The sequence below is a fragment of the Tachypleus tridentatus genome, chromosome 4 (genome assembly GCF_004210375.1).
Source record: "Tachypleus tridentatus isolate NWPU-2018 chromosome 4, ASM421037v1, whole genome shotgun sequence".
NCBI lineage: Eukaryota > Metazoa > Arthropoda > Merostomata > Xiphosura > Limulidae > Tachypleus > Tachypleus tridentatus.
Genome location: NC_134828.1, coordinates 90413572 through 90430708, shown reverse-complemented (window position 1 = coordinate 90430708; position 17137 = coordinate 90413572). Strand labels below are relative to the sequence as shown.

At 30.5% G+C, this 17137-nt stretch overlaps 1 protein-coding gene across 1 annotated transcript; it reads right to left on the bottom strand.

The window, feature by feature from the left end:
- On the bottom strand, positions 1–16350 carry LOC143249669 (uncharacterized). Its single transcript, XM_076499946.1, has 2 exons — positions 16238–16350; positions 1–9439 (listed from the first exon to the last, which is right to left on the bottom strand). The coding sequence occupies exon 2, from the start codon at positions 9390–9392 to the stop codon at positions 7509–7511; it is 1884 nt and encodes a 627-aa protein (XP_076356061.1). The 5' UTR covers positions 9393–9439; positions 16238–16350; the 3' UTR covers positions 1–7508.
- Positions 16351–17137: the final 787 nt, after the last annotated feature.

Here is a 17137-nt window from a genome sequence, read left to right as displayed (position 1 = left end):
TTGCAAAACAAGATGCCCATAGTTTATTTATAAAGTGTACATGTATATTTTTACATGGCAGTGGTAACTGTTAAAACCTGGTTTAATATTTAAAACTTCAAAGTATGACAACCCTTATATTAGGAAGTTTAAACACAATCATTCCACAAGCTATCCTAATAGAGTAATATTACTTAACTTTCAAAATAAGCATGGCAGGAATTGAGCACACAAGACAGATGCATTTTAATAAATATAAATACTTAACAGGTTTTATAAATTAAAAAAGTAAACACTGAAAACTGGATGGGGACTTGTAGTAGAGTGTCTCGTCATTTATCAAAGACTGTTGAAAAAAACAACAACATACACTGACTAGAATATTATAGGGGAAAGGTTCCTGACACAAGGAAAGTATGTACATATTAAGTTCTTGTGAGATTAAAAACAAATTGGTTTTCTATCACAAATGCACATCTTTAACAAACTAAGACAATTTAGTACTAAAACAATTTATTGTTGCATCTCTTGCATCTAAAAATGTATGATTGCAGCTGAAGATATAAGCTCCAATAATATGTGTAACTGAGCTGTGCCTGTCATGACACTATCAAACACAAAGCAGTAATAACATAAAGTACAACTTTACATACAACTGTTATGTTTTACTAAGTTCATCATAACACTACACAGAAGTATGTGTATCAGCCATATCAGTGCTAACATGAATATTAAGGAATATAATTCAGAAGTAAAACTACCTGTCCTCTGTAAAAGGAAAAGTTAATCTATCAATTTAAATTATTTCATGGACTTTAAAAAGGTCAATTGTGTTGCATTCTTGGTTTCACTTAGAGCCAGAGCTCTGAGCAACATAAACTGCACAGGATGAAAAGTCATTGTTTAGTATTGCAGTTGTGCTAAGAGCCACTCAAGAACATAGTATAAACGTACAGTTTTGTTTTTAAGTTGTATCACATTTTGAAATATGAAGATGTGATTTAGTCCTAACAATTTAGTGTTGAATATCCTGCTTGTGAAATAAAATTTAATATCAACATTATTAATGTCTGAGCTTTGTCTGCAAGCACACCTTTTCAAATGGGAGAAAGGCAAATAATTGGACAAACACCACAGTTCACGGTATTTATAATATTTTAATTTTAACAAATTAAAACTGAGAACATTAGTACACTGTATATTTTATTAATTGTGAAAACGTCAGTAAAAAGTAAACAATTCTTTAAAATTTTTCTACTCATCATAAAATGTATTTACAAGAAACTTTAGGTTCTAAATTTATTATGGAGTAAAGAAATGGGATTATTCTTCCAACACCACAAGACATATGCTTAGGTACCTAATAACTTACTAAAAACATCTTTCAATACAGTGCAACCAATAGTCAAACTATAAAAATTGAAAATATCTAAATTTATATAAAGTACAAAGTATTTACAATGCTCAAGTTTGCTGAAACATCATTATTTATTGATAATGTGAATTTCTTGCATCTAATCAGTAACTTTTAGGTCTGGTCTTCTGGCTTGCAACACAACCTAACAATACAGACAACTCTTATATTTGCACAATTTCATTGAAATCTTATGTACAAAAAATTTGTTTACAAGATGTTACAGTGCCAACATGAATATTTTGAAATATATTTCATTTTAGTTTGCATGCATTACACTGCATATTCATAATATTAGAAAAAAACTTAGGTTCAGGAAGTCTTGATAGAAATGAAATAAAAACCCTGTATATATTTACTGAAAAAGTCAATAAGAGATAAGTGTTATGAATTTTTCTATTCAGTACAAAACATTAAAAAAGATTTAGTTCCTGATAAATTTACAATATAAAAGCTTATGATTATTATTCTGACAACCAAAGACATACATAGATGCCTTACCAAAAACATTCTTTAATATAGTGCTAAACAGCCAAACTGTAAAAGTAATTATGATAGTTGACACATTATAAAAGTATGATAAAAATGTAAAATATGTATAACACTTGTTTATTGGTAAAACACTGCTATTATTTACTGACAATACAAAAATTTTCATTTGCACCTAATAAGTAACTTTTACATATTGTCTTCCAGAAATTTTTACAAGGTTTAAACCTGTTTACATCTCAAGCATGTGTGTTTGGAAAAATTCTCTTATTTTCCTCCTTTTTCAGTAAGTGAATAATAACATTATTTTAATACTTGAATACAACCCATCCTAATTCTGGAAGTTCTATTCTCCATTGAAAAAAATGTTTCAAATTTACAAGTTACTGAATAGTGGAGTTATATTAAGATGTACATCATAGAAAATAATATCTTGTTTTATAAAAGCAAAGCATTCATATATATGTCTGTCAACTTAATGCTGCATGTGAAATTATATGTTTTTATATTGACACAAAATTTCATGCAGTACAAAGGACAATATCTTGAAAAACTGGAACATGCGAAACTTTTATGTGTAAGAGTGGAAAATCTACCAGTTTAATTCATTCTATATATTAAATTCTGAATTGACTGACAAATCTATAGTAAATAAAAAAACAAACCTTCAAAATGTATTCTTTCGAGCCCTGTTATGACAGCTAACCTCTACCACAGTACAATGAATTTTGGTCCAGAAATCCTGATTTGAAGACCCAAGCATTTATTTTGTAGATTATATAAAACTGAAGAGAAAATGTTATGAAGTGTACAGGACACACAGTGATCACAGAATCATCTAGTACAAACTTCAGTGCACTCGAGCCACCATTTTTGGCAAGCATGGTTACTTCTATAACGTGGTGGTTTTGATTGGTTGACTTATATTCATTATCTGATCATATAAACTGTGACATTGAATATTTCAATATAGTTAGTACACCAGAGTTTGTAAAACCATAAAAAGCCATTAAATTTTAAAATTTGATTTCCAGGTCTGGAAAACTACTTGGAATTTGAAAAGTAACATTTTTTTCCTGGAAGTTCTTGCCTTATGAAATTATTTCTAAATGATGTGAAAGTCATAAACATTTGCAAGTAGATACCTTAGAATATATCAGTAAATTGTGAATAAACGTTAAACATATTTTTGTGTAGTAAATATACATTTAATGGATTTGGTAGAACTGTGATAGAACAGGAAACAGAAATCTGAGAATTGTCAAGTTAAACAGGAACACTAGCAGGTAAGAAATGATGTACTTTGGTCAACTACTGTTTAGATGGAGTACCAACAATTAAACAAAACTGATGTGATTAAACTCTTTAACAGCTAGGAAAGTAATGTACATGCTCTATAGGGAAATTCATAGCACTAAGTAATATTGACCAATTGCTTGCTTATCAAAAGTAGTGATTTATTAGGGCATTGCATTAATGATCTACATTAAATAACTCTCAAAATTTCTAAGTATTTTAATTTTTCCTCTGCTTTCTCTAGCTTTTGAAGGAAAAATGTGATTATTTTCTCTCCTCTCAGGTATGTGGGACTTGATAATTCCTGGAAAGTGTGTTTACAACTCTGGGAAAACCATGCATAATATGAAAAGTGGATTGTTCCATGTAATGATTATACATTCAAAGCATATTTCAAAATGTGTCAGAACACTTCGGATACATCTATCGTAGAAGTGTCTACTGTCATGTTAGTGAAGTTAGGCTTAGCAAATTAACTTGAGAAGCAGCAAGAACAATCAGTAAAGGTGCCACCTATTGGTTTTTTCTTTAAAAATAAAAACTTTTAAAATCTAAGCTTCAGGAATAGATTCATAGCCATTTACTTCTACTACTAATGTGAAATTTCTATTAAAGACCTGACCTAATAACACTGCAGACACAAGTAACTTGACACTATCATCGTTTCAGAACACTGAAAATTCTTGATTCAGGAGCAAACATTAAAGACAGAAATGCATTTGACAACAAAAATTGTGATGTCACATTAATCATTTTGTTCAAACACTGATAAACCTTAATTGTTGAGATTAATGTTTCAAGATAGTTCTGTTGCTCAGAATTATTCTATGAAAGCTGACAAGTGTAAATACATTATATCTTATGATACAGCTCGATATATAAAAAAAGAGAAAAGTTTATTGATAAAATTAGGAAAGCAGAGGCTTATTTGGTATAATTTAATGAGGCTCTTAACTCAGCTATGCTGAAAAAGCAGATGGATGTTATCGTAAGGTTTTAGTATAAATTTTAGAAGTTAGTGAAGACAAGTTATCTTGGATTCAAATATATGGGGTATGGAAAGGCAGATGACTTGTTCAAAGTTTTGAGAAAGTACTGAATGAAATCTGGATGAAAAATCTGATCTTCTGTAGGTTCCTGTATAAATTTACCCTGATAATTTATTGCACTGAATATACTTCATCATGTAAAAAAGTTGTAGAAAGAAAGTTCTTTAATGAGAAAAAAAACTAAGCTGATAAATGCAATCAAAAAATAAACAAGGATGCTACAGATTAGCAATTCATGCTGAGAAAAAACAAGACTTTAATGGCTAAATCAATGACCACCAAGTAAAAAAAACAAGGAAAAATGCAGAAAACCTGAGAAGCAAATGTATAAAAACTTAAATTCTACTGTTCTTTATTGTAATAATTTGTATATATTTTTAAAATTTAATACAATATCAGTACACCAGAAAAACAGTGTGTTACACCAACTAATGTTTGAGGAAATAAATACAGATATGTGGAAGGACTGGACAGCTAAAGAGATGGTAGTGGAGACTGTTAAAGTGTTTGCTTGTTATTTTTATTTAAAAAATTGAAAATTTTGATTACAAAATTCAATATTAGGTGTGAGAAAAGTCATAGAATTTAATTTGTAGTAATCTGTAGTTAAGAATATCTTATGATTGGAACTAAGGTATTGTGTGTGGCTTGATTATGTGTAACACTTTTACAAATTTAAACCATGTGGTCCCATGGGGTGAGGTGATGAGGTTTCATCATTTATTTTGTTAGACACATCAAAACGACACTCTAAGTCTTTATAACAGGATCATCATTTGTTTATAAAGATGGAATATTTAAGTTGCTATCATGTAACTTACTTTCTAAACAACTGACATTCTAGAATAATTGTCTTAGCAAAAATCACTTACAGCAACACTTAACTGCACATGAAAACATCAAATAAACTATTACTACTACCTCTTAGAATGTAAGAAATATGTGTGTAGGTATTAAAACAACTAAGATATTTGTAATAAATGACAGTGACTATTCATTGAAGAATGATTCATTTGATACAATGAAGTCAAGTTACAAATGTAAAAATTCAGATAATGTGTTATGGAAATATTTCTTTCACAGCAAAACGTTAAACTATGACTACTTAAGAACTAAACTTGCCACACATTACAAGTGTAAATAATAATTAATTTTTGACACTTTTTTTGTATTTCCACATCATCAATGATTTAACAAAGTTAAGGTCATCAAAAGCTACAAAATATTCCCAAACTAACAGACAAATGGTAATCAAATTTATAGTCACTATAATGAATGTTTTGGAGTTTACAAACTGGCAGTTGCTGGTCATAAAAGAATTGGAACCAGTAGTTTGTAGTAGAATAAAATGAAGGTAACTAAATGTTCCAATCATGGTATTTAATGTTTACAGGTTTAATTAGTAATTTAAAATTATGGATATAGTACAATAACTTTAATAACATTCATTTTAAAAACTGCCATGCAAGTATTTACAAATTATAATTTACTTGTCTTCACATGTACCCTATGCAGCAGTTGCACTGTTAAGTGATGATGAAATATACAGGTTCCTGATGTATTATCACATACTTGGTACAAGTGTAAAAAGGTACCCATCTCTGTAATAGTGTACAAAAACAATAACATATTTACCCAAATGTTACTTATTTCACCAATAAATATTAAAAGGCTTCAATATCATTAAGGTATGTGCTGTCAGTAAACAGTATATTAAAAAAATTCACATTAAAAAAACCCATAAATTTAAATTGAATATCCCTTCTGTTAATTAACTTGAAATATTCATCAAAAACAGATCCAATACCAAAATACAATATATGATTTCTGAAATTATATTAAGTACTTCAGAGTATTAACAGTTTTCAAATGAAATATTCTTAAGTGCTTTTAATATCTTGTATGTATATATGGATTGACTGTTCACAAAAACCCTGCAGTAACTAGTTTCTGTATATTTAAACTAAATGTATTTGTGTGTATATATATCTTCTACCATAACAATACTCAGACTTTGTCTGTTCTGAAAATGCACGTGCACCTTGTTTCAACATATATAAATAAACTTTAATAAACATTTTGTACAGAATATTAAAAGCTTACCGATATTTTTAGAAAGGTTATGCCATAGAGTAACATTATAAGTTTATTTATTGATAGCACTGTCAACTGTAAAGTTTAGCCCTACTAAACTACAACACAAAACATACACGTATTAATGTGTTTGTTTACCTCTATAGAGAATAAAGACCATACTTATAAGAAGGCTTAACTAATATCAGGGCTGAGACAAGTGGGCTTGCAGATATTGGTGTCTGCAATATGAATTATTTTGTATTATTCCAGAAATTCTGTTGCAGTAAAGATACAAAGCTGACCACAAATGTTTTGTGGATCTCTCTGCAAATATTATGTAAAAATACAGTTTTATTATAAATGTACATAAAAATAGACATGGTTTTACTGTAAAGTGAAAATTTCTGTGGCCATATTACCATCACCAGAAGTAATGTGGATATTCTTTCTGACAAGCAGAATGAAAACAGATGCAAAACTAGAAAGCATGTTATAATTCAATAAGAGATAAAAATCTCCCTAATCTCCAACCTTTTTTTTATAGATCTAATAATACAAGATATTGTATTTTTAGTACAATAATATGCAAAATTTTTAAACTATAATTTACCTTTATGTTTCTGATACATTCTCTTCTCTGTTTAAAATACCATTTATACACTTCTGTGTAAATGACATTTTGAGGCTTTTGACCCTCAGACAAAATATCCTAATATTCAATCATACACTTCTGAAATTTTCACAAAACTAATAATACTAAATGTACTATCAGATTAACTTTCATAATTGATTTGTCAGCCTGTGATAAAGTTTCATAAAACTGAAACACGTATTAACAAGAATAAGTTTACACAATGCATGTTGAATAAAAACTTGTAGCATGTATTTTAGAAATTTACTAACACACAATAACCACAATGTCAGATCAGTTAGAACTTCTTACGTATGATATATGCGCAACTAAACAAGTAACTGTTACATATTTAACATCAATAGAACAATTTTTATAAATAATAATTTTTTTTAGCTTATACTAGTACAGATACCTATAAAGAGTAAATGTCAGTACCATGTATATTATACACTAGCCAAACTTTAACTTACCTGTTCCAATACAATAATCAGACTTGTCACACACCTTTATTTTAAAAAAAAATGCCAGTATGAAGATTTTAATTTAAAAATAATAATAATTGAATACAACTTTACTGTAGACACATACTGGGTGATAGTGGCTTATTAACTAAATTACTGACTGCATCATGCAGGGAAGCAACCTTATCATGTGGAGAGTTCAGTTTTCCTGCTAATTCATCTATTGCTGTATGCACTGCCTGAATTTTCACTGTGATATCATCAACAGGAGACGAAAGACAAGTGGAAGAAAAACTTGTATCTTCAGTGTAATAATTCTGTGTCAGTGGGCTAATAATGGAACTAATAGGGCTCGTGCTGATAACTGGACTAGAACATACAGAACCAAAAGAAATTGTGCCCACAGAATTTTGACCATATTGCATATGATTATAAGAAAGTGGTTTGTGGTTAGAGGAAAAGTCAGTTCCAAAACATGATGGAAAGTAACCAGATGAGCTAGGAAATAAGTCTGCCAGTCTAGATGAGTGAGGAGGACTGCTTCTTTCATTGTTCTCCTCTGTAGACAGAACTGCATCAGGAACTGGTTGAATATTATTCTCTGCACTCTCTGTTTCAACTTCAAAAATTGTATCAGACTCTTGTGAAGGATCAACTCCATCATCATCTTCACTACCAAAATTCTTTAGCCGTTTAGGAGTGTTTTTTCTTCGTTTAGTAGTTATTGGTGCTGGTTCATTTAATGGTGTTTGCTCTGTTTGAGAACGTGTGACTGGCTGTTTAGATATTGTGATCTCTCTCAAATTACAATCGATGTTAGAACTACCAGAATAAACTTTATTATCTGTTGATTTTCTTGGTGTCACTGCCTCAAAACTTCCATGTTTTTCTTTCATATGTCTTTGTAAATTTCCTTTAAGTGTAAATGAATTTCCACAGATGGTACACTTATGGGGTTTGTCGTTTTTGTGAAGAGCCATGTGAGCACGAAGATTGTGTGCTCTAGATAGACCTTTGCCACAAACAGGACATTTGTAAGGCTTGATATCAGAGTGAGATACCATGTGAGATCGTAATGTTTGGACCTGAGTAAACCTTTTTCCACAAATTTCACAGGGAAAGCGTTTTTCAGCATTATGAATTAATACATGCCTTTCCATGTTTGCTTTGAGTGAAAAGCTTCGTCCACATATGGGGCAAAAGAAAGGTTTTGCATGACTATGGGTCAACTGATGAGCTTTCAGATGATGCTCTTTTATGAATTTTGTACCACACACTGTACACGAATAGCGACGAACCTGCGTGTGGACAACCATATGGTCTTTCAGTTGACTAGGATACATAAATACACGTTGACAAACCTCGCATGTGATATGATGTACCTTTTCTTCCTGTTCTTCACTGGACTTCTTTGTAGTATCTAAATTCTGGTTCTGATACTCATTTTCTACATATGCATCATCTTGTTTGTGCTTTTCTATGTGTGCTTTTAACTCGCTTGAAAGAACAAATCTACTTTTGCATATATGACACTTATGGAAATTCCCTCTTAGATGAATTAACATATGTCTCTTCAGATGAGCTACCTGACAGAACTTCTTTTGGCATGTTGGGCATTCATGTGGTCTCCTATCAGAATGTGTAAGTCGATGAACATTCAGATGGCTCTGTTGCTTGAAAGGTTTATTACAAACTTCACATATAAACTTTCTAATGCCTGCATGCCCTAGCATGTGAGTTACAAGATTGTGCTTGGCAGTATACAGCTTTGAACAAAGATTGCACTTCCAACGTTTTTCACCATTTTCTAAAACAATAACATACTGATCAACATTCAAGTCTTTCTCTAAATCAATGAAGTTACTACTCTCACAAAAACCTCCAGCAGAATTTTCATTAGGTGACTGATGAATATTTGACCTTGTAGTTTTATCTGATCCTAAGTTTCCTAGTAAAGAGCGGTCATCACAGTGGCTCAACTCTGGACAATCCATGGCCACTATATCAGCTCTGTCATCTCATCTTTTTATGAATTCTTTATCTGTTTTATGAAAAATCAAACAATTTTGAATAGAAATTTTGTTTCTCCTAAAGTTATCTTAAAAATTAAATTAAACATATGCTTAAATTGACACTCGCACCCCTGCCAAAAAAATTATGAAATGGATATATTTTTATGAAATACCTCTCAAGTATAAAATTTCATCTGCTCAGTTCTTGTTTTACACAGTAACTTTAAAATACTAAAGTCAGCATAGATAGGCTATAACTCTCATCACAGGTATTTTTTGTCCCAATTTAAAAATTTGAATTGTATTTTTTTTGTCTATCGTCAGTATCTTTTTGTTGTTTTTATGGTGAATGTACTTTCACACAGTAAAGTGGCAACATTACAGCCACGTAGTTGTACCCAAGTGTGGTAAGAAACAAAATATATTTTTTGTAGTGCCAAATATCTTTATTGAATTCAAACTTTCTTGCTTATAGTCTCTTCATTAAGTTAAAGACAATTTAAATATAAACATTACATTAAACATAGCAATGTAGAAAGGTTTTCTTACAAGACAGAAATTACTTAATTCATATATAGTGTATCTGTTGTATGTTTTTCAACTTGTGACATTATTAATTATTAGACACAGCGTTCTCCATCAGTTACAGCTCACTGCAGCTTTCAGAGTATATTTATATTATAATAAATAAATTTTAACAAATGGAATCAATGAAAACCTTGTACATTTTCTGAAGATTCATATATCTTTATCACTTAGTCCTCCTTTATAGACTTTCCATTGATATACTGTAAAACAATGCTTCTCAACCTTTACCAATATCATTCACTTCTACAAGTTTTTACAACAGCTCACTCACTCCAGTTCAAAAAAAGAATAAACTTACTAAATTAAAATGTGAGGTTCTTTATTATGACCTAAATATACATCAAATTAAAACTAGAATGAATATAATAAAAATGTATTTATTAAACCCCAGGTAGAATAAATAATAAAAACTTTTTTGTTGCTGAATTTGTTATACAGTTAATAATACACATTCACCCAGCTGAGAAGTACTGCTGAAAAGTAAGGCATTTCACTTATACATGAATAATTATCTGAGATTTGCCCTGTATCAACTGTTAATTTTATAAGAAACCAACAAAAAACAACTGTCAATATATTTGAATAGTCTCACTAACCAAACCCAAATGGCACCTTTTAAATAAGACTATGACAAGTGTGTCAGAATGTTCAACAAATGCTTTACATTATAACTAATCAAAACATTAACAACAGCATTCTTAAAAACAATATGTATTTATCAATACTTTTAAAAGTAAATATTGTAATCACAATTCAAAACTGTCAGACTCGGACGTTAAAAAACTCAGTTCCAACGATTTAACCTTGGCACAACAACTATACATAATGCTAGAATTAATAACCACAGAGGAAAACAATCTACCTTCTTAAATCAATAAAATTTTACTAAAAATACAACACGAAAAGCCCTGATTAAGTTATAATCTAAAAGTACTAACCTAATTTCAAGCAATATCTAATCTCTATATTCTCAAGCCCTTGGCATCAATCTTCCATTGTCTTTTATATAATACTTGGTGATCAGATAACATTTCAATGCAGAAAGATGATCAGCTATTCATAAAACATCTTATCATATTAACTGCACAGACAAATTACTTTGAATATGACCAAGTACAAATACAGTGTAAGCCAGTATTATGTGTAAACAAGCATAGAATGTGTAAAACATTAAAAAATACTACAAGTATAATGAACAAGTCAATGATGAAATATATTAAATGAAAATCAACTAAGATTCAACAAGGTTATCATAGAGTTACATTAACAACAATTATGATACAGTTTTTCATTATCCATCTTTTAAAAAGAAAACATAATTTTACAGATTATTTGCCTCAGTAACTGTTATTATATAGTCTTACTAACCTTTATTTATGTTTTAAACAGACTAAACTACTAGAATGTTACAAATAATACTAATAGCATACAACACTATTTGGGCTACACTTTATGACAAACACTTGAAACAGAACTGACTGATATCCTAGGCCTATACCTCTTGGAAATTATAATACTGTGCTTATTGTGTGGTACAACTAGACATTTGACACTGTTGAGAGCTGAATGTTAGTGTTTTGTACTCTGTTGGTAAGATATACTCATTTATTTATTATTATTTACATTGTCAATATTGTTTGGAATGTTATATATATATATATATATTATTTTGCTTTTATTTTTCATTATTATACTTTTATTGTAAAGACTGTACTGCATTGTTAAATTAATAAATGTACTCAGGACTAACTTCTAAGTTGGTCACATTTTACAAAGTATTATAGAGGTTACAGCCATAAATTCTATTACTGGTTAGGGTACCCAACTGATGAAACAATGTATTTTAAGATCATATATAAGAATGTAAGAAAAGAATACTAAATTAGCTATTTTCAGTACCCACACAAAGTTTAATTTTAGTTTCACTCTAACTTTCTAGCTTGTTCTGATCAGAAATTTATACTGAGAAATCAGTATATGGACAATGTCTCACCAGGTTTTGGTAAAAAAGGGCATCTCGACCAAATATTTCTTGTATAGTCTATCTTTTTATTTTTTATTATTATTTTTTAAAGATATCTTGAAAGTTTTTTTGTTTGCAATTTTAGGTTTGTTTCTATCAAAGTGAGAATCTAATCAGGTAATTTAATAATTATAGCTTGAATTTCTCAAGGTAAGAAATTACACATGGTTGTAAAAAATTCAGCACATTGTGCATAAAACTAGTATCTTATAAGAAAGATATGGTTCTATTTCAATAAAACAATTGTTAAACACATTTGCCAGTCAAGTACAAGAGACTAAAAATTTTCAAAAAATGACTGAAAAATACAAAAGACATAACTGTATGAAAAAACAAATAATTCTGTCTTAACACAAAACAAAAAAATATTATTTACTTATTATAAAAAAAACTTAGAGCAACTGCCCATAACTGAAACGTTGTTCATAAAACTTTCTTGAATTTTTATAGAAATTAATTTGATTACTGCAGTCAAGTGTTATACTTTTTCATAGAGTATACATCTTAAGTTTTATCAAAATAATACCAAATTTTTGCAAAACTATGTATTTATGAATAGGAAGGCAACATCAAAAGTTAGTTTGTTTTAAAACAAGAATCAGTAATCATGGAGATGAGACTTTGTCTGGTGAGACATTGACCTGGATCCATGGTCTTTCAAGGTTGTCCTGCAAGCCTATTCTTTAAAAGAAAAAGAAAAACATAAAGTTACCCTTTATTTTTCAGGAAACTATTGATTTCCTTTTTCAAACAAGAAATGGCACCCACTAATGTTGATAACGTATTACATAAGTCAATAATCTTGTTAGAAAAATAAAACTGTCTTAACTGAAACCCAACCAATTATTTCCAAATTTTTAAATGTGTCCTCATATAACTCAATGAAGTCAAAGGCCTTTATCTTACTAACTTTCTCTCACATAATCTTGTAAACTTTGATAAATTCACCTCCAGTTCCTCCTTTTCAAAAAAATTAATTTAAGAGATCTTAACCTCTCCCATAACAAGAACCATCCTAATAGCTTTTCTCTGGAACTATCGAACAAGTCAGTATTCTTTTCTAAGTAAGAAGAGCACCACTGTGTACAATATTCCAAGTGAGGCTTAAGTAATGATTTATGTAAAAAGAGATAATTACCTCTTTTGTCTTGTAGGACCCAATCAGTATGTTTATATAAATAAATCTTAAAATTCTGTTATCTGTGCTCCAAAGAACAGAGCACTGCCTAGATGGCTTAAGGACTTAACTATTACTATGCCAAGATCCCTTCTTCTATCATGCTCTTGAGTTGGTTCCCATCAATATTATACATGTAATTCATATGACAACAACTTATATGTGTTATCCACTAGTGATTACAATCCAAGTGTTTACTCCAATTCATAACAGTTTTGTTCATTAAAACAGTTGATATATATATATATATAGCACCTCAACCACTTATTGTTTAATGTGTCCCAGCCCACTTAATAAGCCCTAGTACTGGGCAAAAGGCTTGCCAGCCCTGGATGCATTGCAGTAAATTTATTATATTCTTCACTCCTTCCATGCATGGGTTTTAAAAAAGTGCTAATGTCATTTTTCTCCTGATGATACAGTGGTTACATGACCCACTCTGGAAACAAAAAAACTAGCTTGTTTGTTATTCAGTTCTTGAGAATGATTGTAAAGTTACAAAAACAAATACAATATATAATCAATGCTGAAACTAAAGTAATGTTATTAATTTTTACCATAAAAATGTGATTTATAAATGATTTAAATTTATAAGTATAATTCACTTATTTAATCTGGCTCATTTTATAACCAGTGGTTCACGTAAACTGAAGATATATATACTGTATCTACATCACTACTATGTGCATAGTGTCTCAATCAGCCTCATGAACCATGGTATTGGGTGAAAGATCTTGTTAGCATTGGATAAAACAGAAATAGTGTGGCTGACAAAATATTTGACATGTTCTCCTTTGTTTCCACTCATAGCATACATGGGTTCTTATAATTACACTTATAATTAAACATTGGGTTGATAAGCTCAATATGTTTTATCTTTCCCATTATTCTTTTCTTCTTGTTAGGAACATTAGTATCTGTAATTAAAAACAACTTATAGCATGATCTTGCTACAATTATAATTAAAGTTTAGGAATGTCCCTTTCTTGGATTAAAAGTAACTTATATTTTAAAATTTAGCGAATTTATCCCACATAACTTTTTAATTCATGCCCTGATTCTAATATCTTGTCTCATAATCTCAAACCTGGCTTCTGAAAATTAGGAGCTAGAACTTATTTTTACTTCAACATTAGAAAAAAAACACTAAAATTTTGCAAAGGTCACTTTCTCCAAATTCCCACTTCCACCACATCTTCTCAAGTCAAAGGTCAAATCCCTCCCATGTTAAGATGGCTCATAAGATCCAGTGTGATTAATAATAAACCTAAAACTACATACCTCTATGGTTGGCTTTTTTATCTACACAAAAACTATCCTAAATAGCTTCGTGAAACCTATCACCCTCGTTACTTGACTCCACAAAAACCCAATCAAAGTCTGAAAGTAATGTCTCCTTCAATTATTGCACTAGTATCCTTACTGGTTGCAACTGTCATATGATTATTTCTCATTAACATGTCAGATCAGTATAACAAACAATAATTAAAAACTTTCTACTGTTGAAACCCTTGACTGTAACTCACATAGACTCAATGTTATGCTTTCGCTCCTAATAAAATTCAGTTCATCTCTTACATAAAGATCTGTGTCTCTTATTCTGTCAGTATTATAACAAGATAGTGAAAGGCTTTTCAGTTTACCCATAAGAATTGTATTGTATTTGACAAAGTTTAAAATTTCTTATAATGATTTGCTCTTAAGTGTTGTTATAATTATCCTATAAAAACAAGAATAAATCAGATCCCATAGCAATAAGTTTACCATTATTTCTTAGATTATGGTTCCATATATATATATATATGTTAGCTTTTCAAGAAGTACCCACTTTACATGAATATAGTATTTAGTTTACTAAACTGAGTAAGTCCTCAAAGTCTGTATATTCATGTATCACAGTTCCATACATAACATACAAACAACAAAACTGATAACCAATGATTCATTACCTACACTATTATTAGATTAAAATAGAACTGCTCTAGAAGCATTACACCTGGTTCACCATAACACAGCACAATATATATGGACACCACCACATCTTCTATGAGAATGAGAAATGTTTTGTTGTTACATTTTGTCATGTTTAACATCAGGAACATATACGATTCACACAGACTGCATTACGGTTGCAAACAGGTCGGAGAAAGAGAAAATGTTTAAAATGTCAAAGAAATATTAATTCTTCATTCTTTCAGAGTCACCAGAGGAAAAAAAAAAATCTGTTTCAACAGTTAAAGGATTTGAATTTATTTCTGTTTCCATACAAATCCCCATGCAAGTGCTTAAGGGTTAATTATTATTTCTTTCATGACTACCTCATTTTTCTTACTATCTAGCCTGTTTAACTTGAGCCAATCTCTAGTAATAGTATCTTCAGTAAATCCAAACATACCTAAAATCTGTCCCACATGCCTAACTACCACTTTAAGCACACCCTAGATCATCTTTAAGTTGGAGTTTTGTAAGCAATTTATTCCTACCCCAATTCAAGTGAAACTGAAAGAACTACGACTATTCTTATACCTAAAACTATGTATGTTTTTAAGTTTCAAGCACCTATTCTAAGTCACAACTTTCAACATAAGTTACCCCTAAATGTACAAACTAAAAGAACATTCCTTGATACCAGCAACTAATACTGAAACTAATTACAGATCAACTTTTTTATTATTGTGATTTGTATTAATAAACAGTATTACTAGTATTAAATAATATGGACTCTTATAAGTTGTAGTCTCTACACATTTCTTGTATCATGTTCTTGATTTATAATCCCATTATTTTCAAAACATAATCCTTCCCAAATGCCAAAGATAAAGCGACGTGAGGTTTTTTTTTTTTTTTTTTTTATTCTGATCTATATCTTTTAACTTCAAGTCACTTAAGCCTACCGTCAAACTCCGATTCCAATACTACTGTATTAATATGGTTGTTAGATTAAACTATACCTTATTTCACACACAACTTAAAAATAAATTAAATAATTCATTTAAAATCCAATGTAAGTCGTAATCTGTTAATCTATCATCTACTTACAAGGATAAAAACAGATATATCAGTCTTTGAAACTTTCAGCAAAGGTCGCAAACTGATCCATTTTCAGTTTTCAATATGATATTCAGCTATAACTTTAAAATACACATTAAAATAAGAAAAGTATGTGTTTAAAATTGGAAAATATCGTGTCAATGGTTTTAATAATGTTAGTATATATTGTTATTTTTCGTTTTAAGAATATAGTTTTAAAAGTGTTAATTTAAACTCGTAAATCTCTTTCAACGACATGCCATATTTTCAAAGAAACTATAGTTTTACAGAATACAATTTTTAATCTAACAACAAGCAAGCCGTTAAGATCCAAATCTTTCTCTGTCTTGGGCGTACCAACTATTTTTGCATAAAATGTGATAGAAATTGCACAAACTTTATTTTTTTTTCCAAACACCACTTAAACGGTATCAGAACTGTATCTCAAGACGGCTGGTAGACCAGGCATGGCTAGGTAGTTAAGGCACTCGACTTGTAATCTGAGGATCGGGAGTTCGAATCCCCGTCGCACCAAACATGCTAACCCTTTCAGCCGTGGGGGCGTATAATGTGATGGTCAATCCCATTATTCGTTGGTAAAAGAGTAGCCCAAGAGTTGGCGGTGGGTGGTGATGACTAACTACCTTCACTCTAGTCTTGCACTGCTAAATTAGGGACAGCTAGCACAGACAGCCGCCTGGCATGGCCAAGCGCGTAAGGCGTGCGACTCGTAATCCGAGGGTTGCGGGTTCGCGCCCGCATCGCGCTAAACATGCTCGCCCTCCCAGCCGTGGGGGTGTATAATGTGACGGTCAATCCCACTATTCGTTGGTAAAAGAGTAGCCCAAGAGTTGGCGGTGGGTGGTGATGACTAGCTGCCCTCCCTCTAGTCTTACACTGCTAAATTAG